The 22663-nt window shown below is 43.1% G+C and overlaps 1 protein-coding gene across 1 annotated transcript; it reads left to right on the forward strand.

Moving 5' to 3' along the window:
- The first annotated feature begins 439 nt into the window (after nt 1–439).
- Nucleotides 440–22450, forward strand: LOC104559727 (L-threonine ammonia-lyase-like). The gene is made up of 9 exons (XM_062001665.1): nt 440–546; nt 8466–8808; nt 13165–13281; nt 14876–15117; nt 17808–17973; nt 18776–18872; nt 19756–19831; nt 21070–21195; nt 22300–22450. The coding sequence occupies exons 1-9, from the start codon at nt 455–457 to the stop codon at nt 22448–22450; spliced, it is 1410 nt and encodes a 469-aa protein (XP_061857649.1). The 5' UTR covers nt 440–454.
- The last annotated feature ends 213 nt before the right edge of the window (nt 22451–22663 follow it).

Below are 22663 nucleotides of genomic sequence, written 5' to 3' on the forward strand. Positions count from 1 at the left end.
AGAGTGTCACCCAAGCATAATCCAGGCCCTGACTCAAATTGACAAGGACAGGTTGGCTTCTGAAATAATCTCTTTAAATAGCAGCAGCCACCTCTCTCACAGGCACTTCCCTCCCCCAGCCAGCGCAGGAGAGCTGCTTACAGCACGTTGCCCACTCTTTCCCACCCAGGCACTGCAGGGCTGGCACTTCTCACAGGCAAGTGTGTCCCCTGCCCGCAGTCTCCCAGCTTTGCTTTGTACCAGGAGTTAAAATGAATTTTGCAGCACAGTTTCTCTACTCCAGGGTGTTAAAAAACAGAAGTCCAAGGGAACGCTCCAGGGAGGATGAAGACTACGATCCTTTCTGGCAAAGGTTGGAGAATATTGCTGTCTGACTTAGAGCTAGAGCTCTCCTTTCTCCCCCTCAGGTGTCATGGTCAGCCCTCGGGGTCCACCCAGGGCCAGGCCCACGGACATGACAACCCCTGGACCCCTCCTGCCTCCTTATGGTGTCGTAGTTGGAGTTTTGCTTCACCTCGTTGTTTATTTAGTCGCTGTGCTGTATAGGTAATGCTTTCTTTTTCCTTTCCTTACTTTCAAAACAAACAAACAAGCAAACAAAATGGAATTACTCTGTCATTTTTCCAGTATCTCCCAGGGTTTTGTGGGCAGGAGTTGCTGGTGCAGTCATTCACTAGAAGCAATGGAGATTTGAATACTTGAGGCCTGTGGAGTTCTTATTTATTTTTCATCATGACCGTGGCATTAGAAGCAATCCCAGACAGGCCAATGGACTGCTGAAAATTTATGGTGGGATAGCCTGTGCCAGATGCTGTTATTACACGTGCTCTGCTATTGTCTCAGTGCTTGTGGCCTTCTTGACTTGCTGTTTTCAGGCTCGGATGGTGCAGATGGAATTCAGGAGCTGTCTCGTGCCCTTGCATAGGACCAGACTGAGGGGGAGGATGCACCCATATGATATAACAGTGTTTGCACATCCTCACTCTTAACCTTTTACATTGTTGTTTTCTCCCCCAATTTTATTACCTGGACACTGCTAGCAGGTTCACAACCTGATGTTGCCAGATGTGCCGTTTCCTGCACCCTGCCAATAGTGGCAGATATCGATAACATTTAAAACACAAATTGTTTCAGTGAGCTCCATGCTGTTGTTAAACTCTCATGGAATAGCAAAGGAGAAGACAGGATCTCAGTTCTGCATTGACCAAATGGCTTGTCTGATGTTACACATGATGTGATGTGTTCTGCAGAGGACTGAGAATCTTAAACTAGTCCTTTCATCACAGGAACACTCTTTCCTTTAGCTTGGGTTGTACTGTTTGTTCTTAATTACAAGGGAATTAAGGAGATATGTTAATCACCAGAGAACCTCTAAACTCAGAATACTTTTCATTTAGAGAGAAAAAATGTTAAGTTACTTGAAGAGTTTTCACTGCCAAACTGTGTGCAGTGTTTGATAGGGCTCATTTGAGTTTTGTGGCTGAGTGTCCTGTAAGAACTGCTTAGAGAGATGGTTCTGTTTGAGGGACACTAACAGAATCATAGAATCATTTCAGCTGGAAGAGACCTTTAAGATCATTGAGTGCAGCCTTTGTCCCGGCCCTATCAACCACTAGAGCATTTCCCAAAGTGCAACATCTTAAACACTTGGAAGGTGCTGAAGTAGAGGTAACCAGAAGAGGTGACCTTCTGAGTTGTTCTTGCTTTTGGATTACTTTGTCTGTTCAACAGCCAGCACCTAGTTGCCTTTGCCAGCAGCAAGTAGTGACATTTACATAGTGTGCACAGAAGACTGGAATGGACTAAATAATCTCTAAAGGTCCCTTCCAATCCCTACCATTCTATGATTCTAACCACAGATGAGGGCAGATAAAGTACTATGCTCAGACTCTGGTAAATCTGACTTACTGAGAGCAAGGGGATATTTTATCATGAGTGATAATGTAGCTTTGTTCTTCCCTGCATGAGCCTGAGTTCTTTTGATGTTTGTTGCTGCTGTCACATCAGACAGTTTTGTCAGACCTGTATATGGTGATTGCAGTCATAAATGGCTGCTCAGTCTCAAAACTTGGTGATTTTGTACCTATCCATGCTGGCTGGTCACAATGTATATGCCCCCTAACATTTGTGTCATATAAGCTAGTAACTAAGCCCTGATCTCTTTGTCTTTAAGACAGTCTGATAAGTAGCCTTGCTCTGAACTTCCTGAAGGCATCTTAGGCAAGTCACCCGATCTGTCTGTGCCCCAGTTTCTGTCAATAAAGTTGTGCCAATATGTACTGAATGTGTCTTTCTGTTTGAGGGAAAACATTGGTGATTTCTATTTAGGAACAATCATTCTGTGCAGGGTTTGAGCATCTAAATGTCAGAGATGCATTTTATGTTTCCAGCCTGTAATTGCCAGTAGCTGGAATGATACAGTCTCAAATGGGTGTTTATGAGTACTAGTGTTATACAGAATAATGAGCATTTGAGAAAGGAACATTTGAGTGCAGTGTGGTCTTGGATCTGTTTTAACTGTATTGTTAAAGAGACATCTAGTGCATCCCTTCCCCATGCCTGGGGGATTTTCCTTGTCATCCTGTGGGTCCTGTTGAGGACACTCTGACACTACACAGTGCAGTAACCTAGAATTACTGTCACTGAAGATGACATCTGTTATCTGCTTCTTGTCATTTATATCCCAGCAAGCCTTAATTTTCTACCATTTCTCTTTCCTAAGGACCCACTTGCATAAGCTGCTGAGATGCTTTTAAGAAGCGCTGCTGTTTGGATGTGTTTGGGGAGGGGGAGGAAACAAAAAGTAGAAGAGGAGCTTTAGTGGGACAGGAATGTTTAGGAGCTATTGGGAAAGGAGATTGCAACAAATAGGGAAGGCATCAGAGCGATATGAAAGGCTCAGGCATCCAGAAGGGTCAGAGGAGATGGGGCTGGGGACATGGAATAAGAAGGATTAATGGAGCTGGGGAGGTTCTGTGTAAAAGAGGAATTTGGATGAGGGAAAGGACCCTTTCTGTCATATCCTGGGATCACCTCTTTCTCACTTGTTTGAGAGGAGATCCCAGCCCTTGTCACATGTCAGTCATAACCTGAGCAGACTGCTCCCCCTGCCTCTCTCCCCCAGTATGTGACCCATTTCTGCTCAACACTTTGAGGAATGAAGCAGAAGTGACTTTCAAGGGGGGGTCACATTTTGCTGTAATAAGTATTTTGAATTTACAAGCATAAGATCTGAGACCATTTATCCAGAAAGCAGAGAAATGCATCTAAAACTGTATCTTAGCAGTGTCTCAGCATGCTCCAGGAAGGAACACACAGATATGAACCTAAGAACCCCCTACCCTCAAAACACTGAGAAAGTATGAAATAAAAGAAGCCACACACACATATGTGTGTGCTGATGAGTTAATTACAAGCTCACCCCAATTTATTGGGATAGTTGGAAGTGGTTTTCAAGCTTAAACTTTGCCAGTTTGCCCTATGCCACTGATCAGTGCAAGCTAGGCAGTGGAGTTTGATTTCTTACCATGGCATAGTCCTATAGGGCTGCTAAAATACTCTACAAAGCTTGCACCATACTGCCAGTCCCTCTTCTTGGTGAGTGTATATTGTGAATGCAGATGATCAGAACTTCTGTAGAAATGAAAAAGAAATGCTGAATTTTCAGTCTTAGGCAAAAATTCCTTTGTTTCCTTTTGTGATGTGTTCTTTTTGTCTGTAATTCAAACTTTGTTTCTGCCTCACAGTGCATTGTTGTGACTCGTTTTGTAAGTGGTATAAAGCTGCCAAAAGCTGACTTTGGGTACATCTGCAAATCCAAATGGCAACACTGGGGCAGACCAAACTGCCTCTGTGCCTTTACTGTAGTGTTGGCCAGTCACAGGAGCTTGGGAAAAAATGAAAGCCATCCAATTCTCCGTCCTTCATGTGCTTTCATGGGGTCTGGCGACTGCTTAGGGGCTGCTTGAAATCACAGACTGCTTCTTGAGGGATGTGCTTGCTGGTCACTGTTAGACATACTTCCATAGAGCTGCATAATTGTTTTGGGAACCCATTTCTACCATTGTCCTTCACAGTGTCCTGTGGCAGTAAGTTCTACAAGGTAATTGTTTTCTGTAAGAGGGGGAGTTTTACATTTTCTGTCTGATACTTTCATATGATTCCCTCCTAACATTTACACTGGGAGAAACAGCAACTAAACCTTCCCAGGTGGCTATTTCCTGGACATCTTTGTATATAGCTTTTACTCCTTGAGTTTTAGAAGCAGAAGAGATCCAGAATATCAGTTTAATCTGATTAATTCATTCCATGAATCCTGAGGTAGGCAATCTGCATGGGATTCATCTGCAATTGTCCCATCACTACAGGATAACCGTGTGGGAGTTTCTTTCTCCTTAGAACAAAGGCAACAGTTGTAGTCTTTAGGTATAGTGTGCACTATAGCTTCATTTTATCTTCCTCAAATTATTTTTGTGGGTTTTAGTAATGTCTTCGTTTATTAATAACACTATTTTTTCAAACTGATATTCCCCAGTGCTACTTGGTGAAATTATCAGTGTATTAAACCAAAACAGAACAAGCTGGAAACAGAAAAATTGTTCATTGCAAGTTGTTGCTTTTTATCATAATTTGGCACAGACTGTCTTTGCATTGACTTTGAGATTTTAAACTGTGTAAAGCTATCTGCTTAAACAAATGATGTTTTTCCTAGTTCCTTAATGACTCGTGGAATGTCTGCATATGGATCTCCTCTTTTATTTTTTGCAGTTATGCTGAGCAGCTGTTCTTGAAAAAGTAGGTTTATAAACTGTGTTTTAATGTTTGCTTTCACTAATCCCTTTCAAGGTAACATGTCATCCTTTATAACCCCGTAACAAAGCTTGCAGCTGAATATTTGTTTTATGGCTGGAAATAAACAGACTTTTTAAATGAAAACTTTCCTAGACAAACTCAAAAAAAGAGAGGGGGATAAAATGCTCCATTTGAGAAAGAGTAATGTTTTGTAATGCTAGACTTTGTATTTCTGTTGGCTCAGGTTTTCATCTGGTGGGTACATTGCTGGAATAGGGGCCATACTTTGTTACCATGCATGAGAAGCACTGTGTTCTATTTTTTTGTGAGCACTTGCATGCTTCACTGCCTATTTTTTACTGTCCCTGCACAAGAAATTTGTATTGAAGTGCTCTATGCCGAGCATGCCAACTGTGTTTGAGGAGAGAAATGCACCCGACCCAATGGGATTATCAGTCGCCTCTTTGTGATGGATTGTCGAACTTAAACCAAATGTTTACCTTGGGACTTTGAGAGCTCTCTGGATCTGTGGCACAGCCATCAGGTTCGGTAGAGAAAAATGACACCCACTAATGTGCAATAAAATATGTACATAGGAGGAGAAAAACAATTCATCTGAGATAAATACATGCAACACACATATACAAAAGCAAGATGATAACTCTTCGGTTAGGAGGTTGCTGACCTTTCAGATGCAAATAGATGATGGTTTTCATGTTGAATGTTGAGATGATCGGGACAAGGGGTGATGGGATGAAGCTGGAACACAGAAAGTTTCACTTAAATATAAGAAAAAACTACTTCACTGTTGAGGTGAGGGAGCCCTGGCACAGGCTGCCCAGAGGAGTTGTGGAGTCTCCTTCCTTGGAGGTCTTCAAGACCCGCCTGGACATGTTCCTATGTGACCTGATCTAGGTGACCCTGCTTCTGCAGGGGGGTTGGACTAAATGATCTCTAAAGGTCCCTTCCAACCCCTATCAAATTCTATGATTCTATGATCATGTTTCAGATGTGCTTTAGGTCGAGCTCAAGGGTGAAAAGCCTACAAATACTTCTGTTCTTTTATTCCAATTGTTGTAAGGTGTTGTCTCCATCAGGTACTCACTGCTCATGAGAGCAGTGCTGCAGATCAAGGACTGAGAATCTCATTTACTTCCCTCCTTTGTTCTGCAAAAAAGATTGAAAAAAAAGAAATCTAAGAGCAGGGCCAAAAATCAGTATCTCATTTTGAGCTTTCTATTTGCAGATAAGAAATTTTTTACTCTCACCAGTATGGTGGAGTATAGTTGGAACTTTCTAGCAGAATCATGGTTCATCAATAGACCTAACGAATCCTAACCCCAAAGGAGAAGAAATGCAGGATAGTATGGAATAGAGCTACTTGATAAACTATATAATTTGAAAACAGAATGCCTTCTGTTTGGGTGTGTCAATTGTAAGATGTGCTGTGGGAATAACATATTAATTCACAAGAGTCAACATAGACAAGTTATGGTCATCATTGCTGCACTTTTTAGGGGCTTTTGTAATGAACTGCAGTAGATGCAGGGAAAAACGTGTGGTTTGATCTCCCATCTCTAATGCTGTCAGTAAAAAAAAATTGACCTAGGAAAATCACAAGCTTTTGATCTACCTATATATTTTACCTTACATATGTCCTTTTAACCCATTGCCAGTGGAAGGAATATCATTCACCCCTCATGCTTGGTAAACATTCTAGACAATCTATCTAGAGATAAGATGCATATGTTCTTCCCTTTGTGCAGTGGTTATGCGATACCATGATATGAAAGATGTTTTGATGTTTTTTTTCTTGGTGAGGGCAAGCAGGGAATGAACTCCTAACAGAGGTGTGGTCTCTTAGGTGATGATAGCTGTTCATGCAACAGCCCTATTTGATTCCCAGACCATGGGCTGTGCCGCAACAAGTTCACGAGGAGACAGCCCAACCCGATTCTCATCTTGGCATTTAAGCTAAATAATATGCATGAGAACTAACACTGGAGGCTTCCCATCTTTGTGCTTATGATGCTTTCAACCCTCTAACCCCAAAGGAGCAGGAATGCAGAGAAGTATGGAGTAGATTTGCTTGACAAGCTATTGAATTTGAAAGCAGAATGCTGCTGGGTGTATCGACTTCAAGATGTGCTATTGGAAAAATGGTTTAAATCACAAGCATCAAAATAAGTTACAAACATGTCAATACATTCTTTATTCATCTTAGAAAATTAGTGCTGGACTCCTGAATTTTGGAGAGAGAAAACCTTGCTACAAAAAATGTCCTGTTTTGTCTCCCATGAGGAGACACAGAATGATGGATGCTACTGGTACAGCACTTGATCCAAATAACAAAACCTCATATGTTGCCCTTGTCGTTATGTGAAGTCCTCACTGGAACAACTGGAAATGGAATAGGGAGCAAAGCTCCTGGCACGATTCCAGGGGCACCACAAAGACAAGGGATATTGCTGCCAAATGCAGCTATTGCTAAAGATTTTTAAATTGCTGTTGGAAATTCTGAGAGTGCTTCTCACAGAGGTGAATGCTGCCGGAAAAGCAGGGTGACGTTGTCCTTAGCCAGCCCTGCTCATGAATAACTGCAGAACTGAAATCCAAATGACTTTCTGAAAATGGTAAATGATTTCTTTTAGTAAGAGGTGATGCTGCAATCTCTGCCATAATTTAACAGGTATCTTTGTAATTAAGAAAATTGTTTCTTCCAAGTAGATAGATAATGAGTACTTCAGGTAGAGGGGCTTACCCCATCTGTGTAATCACAACCACCGACTGAGGGTAGCATCAGCTCTTCTCCAAATTACTAGTCTCCTCCTTAATACCTCTTTTCCCTCACATTATTCTCCAGATTCCAAGAATTTCTACAAGTTCTGCATGTGTTTGTTAGTGGGGCTGTAAAATCCTACACTGTGAACTGGGCTGCAAAATCCTTTGTGAACTCTTAGTGTAGACTAAAGGTTAAACTGGCAAATTTCTGTAGCAAGGTGTTGTCTCTCCAAAGTTCCACAGGGAAGGAGGTTTGTGTGGCATCTTATCTACAGATGCTTCTATCTATGAGGTGTTATCTCCCAGATTAGGACACCTAGTTCTTTTAGCTCTGTAGGCAGGTATAATTGTTATCCCTTATCAAAGTAACTGCCTTCACCAGGCAGCTGGCGGCTGTCAAGAGTGTGCTCCACCAGTACACAGGAGCAGAGAAGCAGCTCGTGAGCAACATCATGACATTTGTTACTGCTATTAATAGTGGTAGGGAATGCTCTGTAGCAGCTATTAGCCTGTTTTGAAAAACATAGTTGCATACATCAAATACCAATCCAGTTATCCCCAAGTTCCTGGGAGCGCTGCACTGCTATCGTTGCCCGTTGAGTACTGAGGAAGAGCTGGCTGCCCAAGCAGCACAGACTGCATCTTTCTTATTTTCTTGGGTATGACAGTGTCCCAGTTTGTCCATGTGCCACATCTTCTGTGGCTTTTCTGAAAGATGACTGGTTACAGTGGCTTTCAATCCACCTACAAGATAGGTAACACAACAGTACTAATTCAGTCTGCCTAACTGGGGCTTGCAAAGAGTGACTGAGATGTGCATCCTTCTTAAATGCTAAACATGAAGCATTTAATGATCCCGACTTTCCTAATGGGTTTCTTTGATGTGTTTTTAGGGATGACAACAAAGTAAAGAAACCAGATACCCCAGCACTTTGTGATCTTCACTGTTGTAAGGACGGGCCGATAAGAAATGGCCTTATTGGGCAGAAGCCACCCTCTATCAACCCTGAGAGACTGAAAGATTTTGGTGAGGAGGATTACCTGAACGGGGATGTGAAGACCTGGGAAATGAAGATAGTGAGCCGTAATGAGGAGTTACTTAGGGATGCCCTTTCCAGCATCCCTCGGTCAAGCAGTAGGACCAGCCTGTCAAGCTGTAACAAGCTGATTCGATTTGAAGATATTAGTGCAGCAGCTTTCAAAATCCAGTGTGGTGTTCAGAAAACCCCCTGCATGGTAAGGAGCCTTTATTGCTTTGCATTCCCTCGGTGTTTCTTTTCATTATACACATTGATCAGGAACAAAGGAAGTGTATGTGTGAGTTGCAGCAGAGAGGTCTGTGTAAGATGACTCATGTTTCTATTAGTTGTTGTTAACTGTCAATAATAATTTACTTCTTACCTGTTTACACTAACCTAAATCCTCAAAGATTGCAGTGACCTGTAAACAGAGGATAAACCACATTAGGCATAGACTTAGTGCACTGTGGTATTATGCTTCCTGTGAAAATCTCCTGCTACAAGGAACCCGAGTTGGAGACAGCAGACTATCAGTCTTTGGGGAAGCAGCCTTGTGGCAGGGTCTGGTTTGGAACCAGCCCTCATATTTAGAGAGTTTGAAGGTAAAGATTTTCTTTCCTAGGTTGGCCAACCTGACATGGTTGGATACGTTCTGTAACCAGGTGGATCTGCCTCACGTGTCTTCAGCAAAATGAGGACATTGAGATATACACACAAAAACATATGCACCTACTGATCAGTCTGGGTATAAAAATGATTGAGACATTCCCTCAAGGTACAAGAATTTGCTAAAATATAAGACAAATACAGTGGCTAGCTATTTAATTCATAGTGTATTTCTACTGTTAGAAGCTTTTCATAAAGGCTCACAAGTAGGCACTCTGTGGCTAATCTCTTTTCTCTGTGGTGAGTGAAAAGAAGGTCTTTGACAAATGGCAATTCATAGCAGCAGCCCCAAATTGCCTTCTTGATGCCTCTCTCCCTGTTGCTGACCCAGGGCACCCTGCCAACCCCACTGCCTGTGGATTGTCTTTCTGGCCTGCACAGGGAAAGCAACTTGGTGTTGGAGCCAAAGCTTGGACTTAAGGGTCCCTGGAGCAAAGTGGTTGGGTCTGCCAGGCACAGCAGTTCTCAGATGGTGCCTGTTGATCCAGACACATCGTAATTACTTTCAGTGGGATTTTGTTCCTTAGAGTTCCCAAAATAACATACTGCTGAAGAAGTGTGTCTCGTGAGAAAGGACATGGTACAAGATCATTTATGGGCTGAAAGGTGGCACAAAACCTTGCAGGGTAATGTTGGCTGGAATGTGGGAAGTAGAACCGGGTGCATTTTGCATTCATGTACTGCCTGTTCAGAGTGACTTGGGGGTAAATCATCCTGACAACTGTACTTGGATTTCCTTTCAGAGTGAAAAAGTGGGTTTGCTCAGGGAGGCAGTGAGAGGAGTGAGCAAACACATGTGCAGCTTGGGTGACTGGGGGCCAGGGCCTGGGCAAACTCTGCATGTTGCATCCTTTGTGATGCTATTAGGCTGTAGTGCTTGAGAGCACAGGTAGTGCTCTAGGCAGAACTGTCAGTCTTCTGCTTTTGTGGGAAGGTTGTCCCAGGAAGAGATGATTTGCATCTATTTGTGCATAGTGGGCACTGCCCTCCTTTGTGTTTGACAGCTCTGGTCATATTTGTTAGATGGGTTTAATTTTGCTGTACAAAGGTAGATCTATAGGCAGGGAGAGGGAGAGTGTCACAGTTTAATTTGGAAATCAGAACTGGCTGTCTCTCTACCCTTTGACAGCCTGGATCACCCCTTCCTTGCAGCTCACAGCATCATGCACTACTGCCAGCTAGTTATGGGATACTGTAGATCTGTCAGTGTGAGACTGCAGGAGCCTGGGCCTCGTGGCTCATCAAAGGACCCCATTCACAACTTCAGCTCAGATGAGTCGGACCAACAGCTCAAAACTAGTAAAGTCCACCTTTGCCCCATCTTCTAAGCAATCTACTTGCTTCCCAGATATGACTTCTGCTCTGAGAAACAGCCAAGTGACACATTCTAACTCAGGAAAGACAACATAGTTCCCTGAGTCCATCCTTGGCTCCTGCAGCCATCCCCATATAAGATTAAACTTTTCATAAACTTCATCATGCTGCTGCTCACAAATAGTCAAGCTCTCTTTGGCCAGTTCCCACCATTTGGTCTCAGGCTGCTTTGGCCCTTGTGCTAATTTTGTTTTAGTGTGAGAATATCCCCTGACTGTTGCTATTCAAAGTAACACTCCAGCAGAAGTCGTTAGTATATGTTTCATGCACTGATTCAAAAGGAAAGTGTTGAAAGCACAGAAGTGTAAAGAAAAACACAGGCAACCTTTATTTTGACTCATTGTTGGGAGGGGAGAGCCCCTTCCAGTGACATCTGTTTGGATTTTGAAATATGGCATGACTATAACCTGTTCAGTGAGCTAAGTGGAGAAACACTTTGCAGGGTGATTCCCAATCTACAGGTATTCTGTAAGACCACAATCCGTGCATCCTGGATTCTTATGCAGGAACTGGCCTGGAGCTGAGATGCTGCATTGGGAATGATTGTAACAGATGATGTAGAGGTAGTGAGTATAGGAAAACAAGGAATTAGCATTAATTCTGGTGCACTTGGTTTGGTTACTGACATAAGACCTTTAAGGGTTGCTTTGTGTTAGCTCTGTGGATGCCAAACAGAGGCTGTGCTGTGTGTGGTACCTTAGGCACAGCTTCTGTAGTCCTTAGGTAAAAACATGGTGACAAAGGGAAAACTTACAGGCTGGTTCAATGAGTCTTAAGAGGTCACTCAACAGGTCAGCACAGCTGAAAATAGTACTGATACCTCCTTTAGCAGAGGTAATTGCTGTCTGTAAGATACTTGAAAAAAGCCTCAGTTAAAGGAAGAAGTCTAACCTCAAGAGTTAAAATACTGAGTATCAAAATTAAATCATTATAATCTGAAGTATAGCACCTGTGTGGTAAAGAGAGTGACTTACTGGCATGTATTTTTAAATGTAGGAGACTTAGCAGCTTTATAAAGCCACAGGACCCATCTCCTTGAATCCTTCTTTTCATTGTTCACTCCAGAATCCCAAATGCTCTACAAAACCAAAGTGATAAAGCCAGTACAGTACGTGACATGTCAGTGATGTTTCTTGTCTAGTGCTCTTGTTCTGTTCTGCATAGGCATTCTCCATGCATTAGCCTATTTAGGATAGAATAGGATAGAAACTATTATCCTATTAGTGTACTAAGCACTTTCCATTCTTTCAGTTCTGCAGCCAGATTTGCAAAGGAGTAGGAAGTGGCAGCTGCTGTTGCAGGAGAGAATTTGGCCCCACCTACGGGTGAGGAATTTAACACATGCTTGGAAATGCACCAAAAAGCCTTGAAACATCGATCTGAAATATATAGCTGAATTGCATAGCTTTCAAGCAAGTGTCTGTTTCAGATATACTTGATTTCTCTAAATTCACTTTCCAAGTCCCAAAGTCTGAAAAATATGCACACTGTACATCAAATGTGTAACACTGCCAGATAATTCTTGAGATAAATATTTGAAATATAGTGCCATGATGTCTTTTAACCTCTGTGTCTTTGTGGCATCATCAATGAGGGCTTGATCCCCTAAATCCCCAGGTCCTCATTTGCTTTGGCAGCCAATGGAAGAAACAGAGCCAGTTACAAAATAGAGACACAGTAATCCCAGGGAACTGGGACCCACAGGCTTACTGCAGCTCTGCTTCCTCACTTATCATGTTGAAAACTCATGATAACATTGAAACTCACATGTTGAACACTCACTAATGTGGTAATAGGAAATTAATATGGCAATGCATACTGTGAGTGTCTTACTACAAAAAAAAAATGGTACAGTTTGGCCATTAAAAAAAGATGTAAGTCCTGCACTTGGACACTGCATCACTTGCACTCTGCTTGCTAGTTCCTCTCAGCTCAGGGATCCTTTCTCTTCCAAACACTGAGCGTTTCAGACAGCTACTGCTTACACTTGCACTCTCCTGGGAGAGACTGTTTTATTATATCCATAATTCTTCCAGTGATAAATGTTTTTACTAACATCATACTGCCCTTGGGATGCAAAATGGACAATATAAAGGAGTGAATCTATGACAGAAACCACAGCAAAGGCATAATGAGATTCAAGGAGGAATTTTCTAACTGCCTTTGTATCTGCTGGAAGATGACCTGGAAGAAGTTTTTAGTATTCAGTATCCAGTTCTGGCAAGTGCTGAAGTATTAGGCCAACACACGGTTTTTGAAACAGTAAGATCAAAGCAAATGCTGTTCTCGGAATTCACAATGGCATGGGGTACACATTTCACTGCTGACAGTTTGACAATGACTTCTATTAGGCAGAAGAATCTGGTAGGTAATGACACACTGTCATGTATTTCTAAGGAAACAGGTAGTGACATTTGTTTTTTGGAGCTCAAACCTGGCAGTTGCATGCATGCCTCACCAGGGAGCTGATGGGCTGTGGGACATTTTCCTTCATTTTAGATGCATCCCCATAATAATTTTTTTTATGTTCCAGTATTCTAGGCTATCCAAGCAGTATGGAATGGACATCTACCTAAAGAAAGAGTTCCTCCAGTACACAGGATCTGTGAAGGAACGAGGTGTGCTTTACCTTCTGACGTCATTGCCTCAGGTACGACAATGTCAGCATTCAAAAAGAAAGAGATTAGTTCTGCTTTATGAAAATGAAGTAGAATTAAAGATAACTTCACACAAAACATAGAATTAGAGAATCATAGAATGGTAGGGATTGGAAGGGACTTTTAGAGATCATCTAGCCCAACTCTCCTGAAGAAACAGGGTCACCTAGATCATGTCACATAGGAACATGTCCAGCAGGGTCTTGAAGATCGCCAAGGAAGGAGATTCCACAACCCCTCTGGGCAGCCTGTGCCAGGGCTCCCTCACCTCAACAGTGAAATAGTTTTTTCTTATATTTAAGTGGAACTTTTTGTGTTCCAGCTTCATCCCATTACCCCTTGTCCTGTTGCTAGCTACTATAGAAAAGAGGGATGTCCCAACCTCCTGACACCCACCCTTTAGATATTTACAAATGTTAATAAGATCTCCCCTCAGTCTCCTCTTCTCCAGACTAAACAGCCCCAGGTCCAGCAGCCTTTCCTCGTATGAAAGATGTTCCATTCCCCTGATCATCTTGGTGGCCCTGTGCTGGACTGTCTCCAGCAGTTCTCTGTCCCTCTTGAGCTGAGGAGCCCAGAACTGGACACAGGACTCCAGATGAGGCCTCACCAGGGCAGAGTAGAGAGGGAGAAGAAGCTCCCTTGACCTGCTGCCCACACTCTTCTTGATGCATCCCAGGATGCCATTGGCCATCTTGGCCACGAGGGCACATTGCTGGCTCCTGTTTAGCTTATTAACAATCAGGACTCCCAGGTCTCTCTCTGCAAAGTTGCTCTTCAGCAGTTCGACCCCCAGCCTGTACTAGTGCATGGGGTTGTTCCTTCCCAGATCACCACCCTCTGGGCTCTGTCATTCAGCCAGCTCTCGATCCACCTCACTGTCCACTCTTGCACATCCATCGAATCACAGTGCTTTGTTGCCTTTTGTACCGTTGTGCCAAACATAGATAAGTCTGCAAGTATATGAGTGTAAAATACTTCTTTATTTACACTTGGCCAACCTGATGGTAAAATGCTTAAAAGCATGTGAAAGAAAAGCTTGCAAAAGGTAAACATCAGCATTTTTTCTACTCAGATGAAAGCATTTGTATGCCTGTGGTTCTGACATGTTGAAACCATCACACTGGAAGTGATGATGAAATTGATTTCCAATGGGTGACGAGAAGGATTTAGCTCACCAGTTGGTTTTGTAATGAATTTCAGTGTTATTACATGAAGAGCTCGTTTATCATTTGTCATAGGAGGTTATCAAGTCTCTGCAGCAATAGGAATTATAAGGGGCATGATACAGCAGCCCAGAAACTGTTTATACTTGCACTTTTGTAATAAAGTGAATAAATCCTTCTGTTGAAGGGAAATGTGAGATTATTTAATTGCAAGCAGAAAGGCTCCGAGGGGCCAGATATCAACTCTTCTGGGGTCAGATAGAGTTTTGCAGATAAATCCAGTGGAACAAAAGTGGAACTCAGAGGAATTCAGGAATCAGAGACTGATCTTGTGCTGTCTTAGCTCTGTGCGTAGGATCACAAGAATGATCCAGGATCACATGGGACACCACTGTGTAATGAGCAACCCTGCTTTTTTTAGGATCAGCAAAGAAAGGGGGTGATCGTGGCCTCGGACAGTAACTTTTCCATGGCTGTTGCTTACCATGCCTCAGAGCTCCGTGTCCCAGTGTTTGTCATCATGTCAACCAGCACATCCCCAGCCAGAGTGAAGATGTGCCGTGAGTACGGGGCCATGGTCATATCCTACGGCACCACGGTGAAGGATTCCCAGACGCACGCGAGGAGGTTGGCACAGGAGAATGGTTACCTCTACCTTGAAGAGTAAGTGGCAAGTCAGACTCCTTAGAAAGATTAGATTAGATACTTGTGCAGCTTTTGCAAAAACAATTGGTTTCCTTACAATTTGATCACAGGTCATCAAAATGTTGCCATTACCTGAGGTATGGACAATTCCCAGTCACAAATCACCAATCGTTCCGTAACAGTTGGAGGTGGAAATCAAAATGTAACTCACTTCTTTTCCCCTAAATTAGCCAGACTTCCTGAGGTGGAAATATATGGGCTAGTATGATGATGGATATAAGTTAAGTCTTCATGAACCCTCTCAGAAGGCATTAATCTTTGATTTCTCTGTTTGGATTGAGGCGGGTATAAAAAAGATTTGCTCATCTTCAATGCAAAGGCTTCAGTGACATAGTGTGGAGCAAGAGAAGGTTAATGCTGTGTGATTTTTGCATATCTGCTGCAAAAGACAAAACAGATGCAGTTTTTTATACTTTAGAGAAAATAAAAAGAGAAAAAAACACCCCAAACACTTCCCAAAACACCCCAAACCTCCACTACTATCACAATTGTCGGCCTCTCTATAATGCAAAACCTGAAACGTATTTTGTTAGGTGTAGACTGAAAGAGCTTTGCTAGACAGATGTATGCAGCTAAATCTGTCTGTGAAGCATCAGCTGATCACCTGTGCTTTAGAATGGGACTTCTGAAATAGCTTTTTTTTCCTCTATTAAGTTCTAGCTTGCACAAAATCCCTAGCAATTTGGTCTCTGTATGTCTTCAATCAGTAGTTCATTCTTTCCTTACTGAAGCAGATGTTACGTGAGTGTCTTTGGTTTTACCTACACGGGTAACGTCCCATAGCTGGATGTGTCATTGTCAGTTCTTCCCATTTCTTGAGTGCAATTAAAATGCCCTGTTATGAAAATGATCATGCAAGAACTCAATTAGAGGAAGGAAACTTTTTATTCAATTACAAGCTTCCTGTGAAATCGCAGGAAGGAGATGTGATTTTTCAAGTTGGAATTCGTTCATGAAGTCTACCTAATTGCTGCTTAGGTAACATAGGATTGGTAATAACTATGGATGTTCAGGACCTCATCATAAACACAACGTGCAGGATGCCATTAAGTCACACAGTACCTCTGGGGTGATGCGAGAGAGGCTGATCTGTGAATCAGAGGAGTGCTACAAGTAGAATTACACACCTTCCTTCCAAGTCTGTTTTTTTCTTGTCTAACTTCAGATCCAAATTTTGGTCAGACCTGATCCTCATTCATTTGTAATCTAGTTAGTTTGTTACTCAAGGAAGGGTAGCCAACAGCTTTTGTGAGTCAAAAATGCTCATTTAGATCTATGGTCTTTAGATTTATCTACTCTTTTCGTTGCTTTTTCCTTCCATGGTACATGATACTGAAAGAGATATGTTTGTTTTCACAAAGCAGAAGTAATCACCCACATCATTAAAGAAGCTGGTCAGTGAGCCAGTGTTCTAGCCAGTGTTCTAGCTAGATGTTGGCAAGAAAAATGTGATTATATGAAACATCAGTTCAACTTGCCAGTAAATCTCTGTGCCCAGAGTAGTCTCCTTGGGACAGAACTTTTAGTTGTTAGAGAAGTTTTACTTGTAAATTTAATATCCCAGGTCCTCATTCATTTTGGCAGATCATCATGGTTCCCATGTAACCATGGCAGAGGTAAGTCCACAAACTGCCTTCTGAATCTTATTTGTGACTGAGCCTCCAGAAGAATTGTTCAGAGCAGTGCTAGAGTCAGTCACATTTGAGAAGGAGGAGAGAGCTCCTTCAGTATCTTGATAAAGACAACAAATTCAAGGGTTTGGTTATCCACTCCTCTATGATTTCTTTAGCTGTCTGCAGAGGTGGAAGCTCATTCCTCTCATCTTTTCTTGTGTAGTTCTATAGCCCCTCAACCTGAGGAAGGTGCTGTGTTTTGCCATATATGTGAAGTAACTTCTCAGGAGCGCCTTGGTGTCCACCTTGCAGGCACTCTGTCCTCCTGTGCTGATCCTAGCTCTGCATGTCTAACAGTGACAAAAAGCAGATCTTCCTAGTACAGTGATGTCCTGGGTTAAGTAAATCAGGTGAAGCCCTTGGATCTGTAATCCTATTTGCTCATGCATTTGCTAGAAAAAGCAGAACATGCAGACATACAGAGATGCCATGTTTTTTGTTATTATATCATTCTACATGTCCATCATTGCCAGCTACTCAATAACACACAAACCAGCTTTTAGAAATAGATCCAAGTCAATCATGTGGCTGTACAGTGGACTTTTCTTCAGTCTTTTGAATCTATCTGTCTTTATCCTGCTCATTAAATTACCTTTGTCTGCGAGTGTTTTACCACTGAGTATTTTGGCACAACTAAATGCTTCTCTTACCCTTCCAGAGTGTTCCAGAGCCCTGTGAATCTATCAGACGTTGGCCCTGGATAGTCAGAAGACTTACCTCTGTAGCAATCAGTTGTGAGGATGAACACAGTGCTTAAATTTCACGAGAATACCCATTTGGCACAAACACTAAATTCCACTCATAAATACAGAGCAAAATTCACAAGGCAATGGAAAAATGACTTGTCTTACTAACTCTGTAAACACCTATCTCCCATATGTCTTTCTGCTAAACAATGTCTTTAAAGCAGCAGAATGAAGTAAGATTGTGTTTGCAATGGTGAACCCTTCTGAGCTGTGCCCTTCCTTCTGGCAGGGAGGACAGTGCTGTCTACCTGTCAGGCCTGGGCACCGTGGGGCTGGAGGTGTACGAGCAGGTGCCAAAGCTGGACGCCGTGATTTTCCCGGCTGGAGGCCACTGTGGGTTACTGGCAGGGTCAGCTGCTGCACTCAAACACCTCAACCCACACATTTCTGTCATTGTAAGTTTCCTTTTATCTATGCAGTGTTTATTTATGCAGCTATTTGCAAAAGGCACTGTTATCAAGTGTTTTTTAGCCTAGAAAAGAGGAGACTGAGAGGGGACCTCATTGAGTACCTAAAGGATGGGTGTCAGGAGGAGAGAGTGACATTTTTTTTCCATAGTGTCCAGTGACAGGACAAGGGGTGATGGACAAAAACTGGAACATGAAAAGTTGCACTTAAACACGAGGGAAAACTCCTTTGGTGCTGAGATGAGGGAGCCCTGGCCCAGGCTGCCCAGGGAGGATGTGGAGGCTCCTTCTCGGGAGGTTTCCAAACCCAACTGGACACATCTCTGTGCCCCCTGGTCAAGATGAACCTGCTTTAGTGAGGGGTTGGGCTGGATGAGCTCTAGAGATCTCTTCCAACCTCTATCATTCTAAGTGATAACATTACCCTGGTATCTGGTGATGCACTGGCAGAGACTACATATGCTGGGGACAGGGACAATCTGACCCCATGGGCTTCTCCTAGGAGAAGAGCCACTGAGAGCCTGGTAAGCCTCCTGTCCCTTGTCTGCTGTTCTGGATTAAAAAAATAAAAAAGTGGGAAGACTCTTTTAAAGCAAATGAAATCCAATTCTGTGTTTTGAAATAATTTCTTACTGGAGAAGTTTGGCCCTAAGAGTCAAGCTTTGATTTAGTGATAGCACCATTGTTAAGTCATTTGAAATTAATTGTTAATTCTAAGAGGAAACCACTTTGGTGGTAACTTCTGTTATAACTGGATCAATAGAGAAGTGCCAACATTTATCTTCCTCAGGGGGTTGAATCTGAAAACTTCCCTGTTTTGCAACAATCCTTAAAGGCTGGCCACCCGATTGAAGACCAGGATTGCAGCAATCACCACTTCTATGGAGGTAAGAAAATGGATAAACCTTCTGGAGGTAACTAAAGATTTTCAGTGGTTTCTCCAACCATATTATTTTCTCATTAGTTCAAACAGACTTTAAATGAAACTTGTGGAGTGCCAAAATTTAATTCATGCTGGAAGAGCAACTTCTGCCACGTATCCCCCTCCTCCACCCTGGGGTGCAGTGCAATTTCCAGTGGACGTGAAATATTCTGAGGGTATTTATCTGACTGTTGTGCTCAAAAGCAGCATTGGAAGTAGTGAAGTCAATGGGAAGACTCTCATGTAAAAGGCTCATTTGTGAAAGGGCAGAAAAATACAATGCTTAAATATTTACTTACAACAGTGTCTTTGGAAGAACAGCGTCTATAAACGATACTGTTGTTTCCACAATGTTTGCTCAAAAAAGCCCTCAACTGTTAAACAGTTTAAGAATATCTTGTTTACCTGATGCTCAAATCTCTGGAAGCTTTGGGTTTATATCGGAGTTTTATGAACAAACAACTTCTTAACCCTCTGGAAGCTCTGCCTGTCTCTGCATTCCTTCGCCAGCTGTCCTGTTGTAGCTAACAAACCCGTGCTTGGTTCTCTCCTTCAAGCCTCATTGTCCAGTGAGAAGTGCTGGGCTGCAGAGTATCTCTTGCAGTGCAATTATGCCAATGAAGAATCCCAGCTTTCTTAAAAGGGTCCAAAATGTCAACATCTTCCTGGGAGATCTGGTCATTCAGTACCAGCTGATTTTGTCTCATTAAAAAGCCAAGCAACTTAGGACCATATGACAGCAGTGTGCTGTGCTCATGAAGGGCACAAAACAGTCAGGGCTCTAAGAAATGTTGAACTTGTCTAAAGCAGCCAGCTTCATATTATTTGTCTTTTGAACCAATCTGCAGATGTGAGCGGCCTTTGCTTTGGCAGCAATTCTTTGCAGCTGACTGGGAAACTTGTGGATAAAGTTGTTGCTGTGAGGTAGGTGAAGAAAAGCAGAGAAATGAATATACTCAGTGGGCATGTTGCTTGTGAAGCTGTAGATGCAGTGTCAGCAGGGTATGGTGATTCTTCATCTACAGTGGGGAGCAGGAGCTGTGATCATGCACACACTGGCAGAGCATGGTATTGATGGAGTGCCTTTCCTTCTGGGCTGCTTTTTCCTTCACAGTAGCCCTCATGGGGCAGTGTTTTGGATTTGTGCTGGAAATAGTGTTGATAATAGAGAATTATTTTGGTTATTGCTGAGCAGCAGTTGCTCAGTGCCGAGGCCTTTTCTGCCTGTCCCTCTGCCCTGCCAGTGTGTGGGCTGGGGGGGAGCACAGGAATTTGTGAGGGGACACAGCAGGGACAGCCAGCTTCAACTGACCCAGGAGATATTCCAGACCATATGGCCTCATGTCAACATATCAATCTGGGGGAAGAAGGAAAAGAGGGATGTTCAGAACAATGACATTTGCCTTCCCAAGTCCCCGTTAGGCTGCTGGAGCCCTGCTGTCCTGGGGCTGGCTGAACTCCCGCCTGCCCGTGGGAAGTGGGGAAGCAATTCCTTGTTTTGCTTTGTTTGCCTGTGTGGCTTTTGTCTTTATTGTAATCCCACAAGTTTTTTCACTTTTACCCTGTGATTCTCTCCCATCCCAATGTGAGGGGAGTGAGCCAGTGACTATATGGGGCTTAAATGCCACTGAGGTTAAACCATGACACCTTCTAACACCTGCAATACCATGTATCATAGACTATCTCAAGTTGAAAGACAGCCATAAAGGATTATCAAGTCAAATTCCCTGCTCCTTGCATGACTATCTAAAACTAAATTACATGATTAAGAGCATTGTCCTGACTGACCCCTTTGGCCAAAATGTCACCTCTTACCTGGTCATGCTCTGAGTGTAAAACTTGTCCTTCTTGTGTTCTGCAGCACTTGAAGGCAGTCTTTGACAAAGCTCTTCTAAATCTTCACTGAAAGGCCAGACTGGCAGAATATACTTACCACTAGGATTTAGCTAGCAAAATGGTTCTAGTAAAATATGCCATCTTACCTTTCAGCTGATAACAAGACTGAAGAGGTACATTTATCCTCAGCAGCACAGCTTGCTGTTACACCAGCTGAGGGTCTTATGTACCCAGAGGATGGAAATAATCCAGCTATACATAAATGTATTGTCATCTGCCTTTGCCAGCTCTCTTGTTTTGTTTTGACATGACTCTCTTGCCTGCAGGGAGGAAGACATCCTCATTTCAATGCTGAGGCTGCTAGAGTATGAGCGAGCCACCATTGATGCAGAAGGGGCCATTGGACTTGCAGCACTGGTTGCAGGGAAGCTGCCTGAGCTGAAGGGCAAAAGGTACAGCAGCTATTACAAACAAGGAACTGTGGCAAAACCAGGGGCTTGAGGAAACAGGGAGAAGGAACTTGTTTTATGAGTGACAGGGCCACTCCTGCCCCTGAATTGGCAATAGGCATATTTGTGGCATCTACTTCAGGTAGAAGGGACCACTCACAGGTGCAGAAGACCATGTTGAACAAGACAAACATCACCCTGGAAACAAGTCTTGTCGTTTTCCTGTATTCTGAAATGACAAAGGGAAAGGCAGCCACACACAGGTCTATGAGGTATGGTCACATCTGCCAGGAGACCACACTGCTTTGGTCAGCCTGGTGTCTTCTCTCCTTCCCCTCATGGACATCAGCCCTGTCTGTGGTGGGACAGTCTGAGCTGACTCCTGCAGTCACCCACTGTCACCTGCCTCCTGGCCCTGAGAACTCCTGCCCAGAGATCCCATCGGATTACCCCTGTGCTTAGCACTGAACTGTGGGGGTAAAGTGCCTTCTTGCATCTGGGTTTGGAGTACTCAGTAGTTGATTGCTTGAGCCCTGGCTCAGGACATAGCCCACCATACATTTAAACATACAGGACAAAATAGAATTTCCAATGCACAGCATTGTGTGCTAAAATACTGCTGAGGCAGCTCTTCAGAAGAGACACATACAGAGCAGCAACAAGGTTTGATTCTGTACAGCCAAAATAAAAGGGAAAATGGACAGGTCTGGGTTGAAAGGGCTCAGAGTTGACTCTGCAGCTGGAGGGTTATCACAAACCAACCACGTGCCTCTTCACTTGCTCTTCAAACATTTCTGTACCCATCTTGCAGGGTTGAGATGGATTTAATCAATGGTCACAGAAAGCCTTGAACACACATTATCTAACCTTAAGAGGCTGAGACCCAGAATTTCCAGGGAAGAACACAGCCAGCTTCTAGGCTCCCACTGCCTGCCCACAGCTGAGAGCCAGGAGCCCCTCTGATACGGAATACAGCTTTATCGCAGAGTGGTCCTACCTGACTTTAAGCTGACATGGGATAGAGTGTCTGTGACTTACAATTCCTTTGCACAGATGAGTGCTAATCAAAGAATCCTCTGTTTTCAGAGTGGCAATTGTTATCTGCAGTGGAAACTTGGAGCTACATTTGCTGCAGCAGTGCATAGCTCGTGCCCTGACCCTTGATAACAGAGTGTGCAGATTTGCCCTTGTGCTTTCTGACAGCCCAGGAGACATTGCAAAGCTACTGGAGATTTTGGCTCGGGAAGAAGTGAGGTAAAGCAGATTAGCAATAAGGAAATATAATCACAGAATAGCATGAAGAGTATTAAAGATATGGACATGTTTGCAAACACCCTCTGAAGGCAAGTCTATAAGTAACTAATAGGTCAAAGGGGTTTTTCTTGTTACATTTCAGAAAAGCCCAAATTCCTTCATTTTTGTAACTATGTGCAAGGACCTTTGCAAATGTCTGATGCAGAAAACAGCAAAG

This window comes from Colius striatus, chromosome 8 (genome assembly GCF_028858725.1).
Source record: "Colius striatus isolate bColStr4 chromosome 8, bColStr4.1.hap1, whole genome shotgun sequence".
Lineage (NCBI taxonomy): Eukaryota > Metazoa > Chordata > Aves > Coliiformes > Coliidae > Colius > Colius striatus.

Bases quoted from the DNA above. Each gene is read 5' to 3' on its own strand.
- LOC104559727 (XM_062001665.1), top strand. From the start codon at position 455: ATGACAACCCCTGGACCCCTCCTGCCTCCTTATGGTGTCGTAGTTGGA. The intron at 8,809-13,164 runs GTAAGGAGCCTT...TTTATGTTCCAG, and splicing joins TTCAGAAAACCCCCTGCATG to TATTCTAGGCTATCCAAGCA. The intron at 17,974-18,775 runs GTAAGTTTCCTT...TATCTTCCTCAG, and splicing joins ACCCACACATTTCTGTCATT to GGGGTTGAATCTGAAAACTT.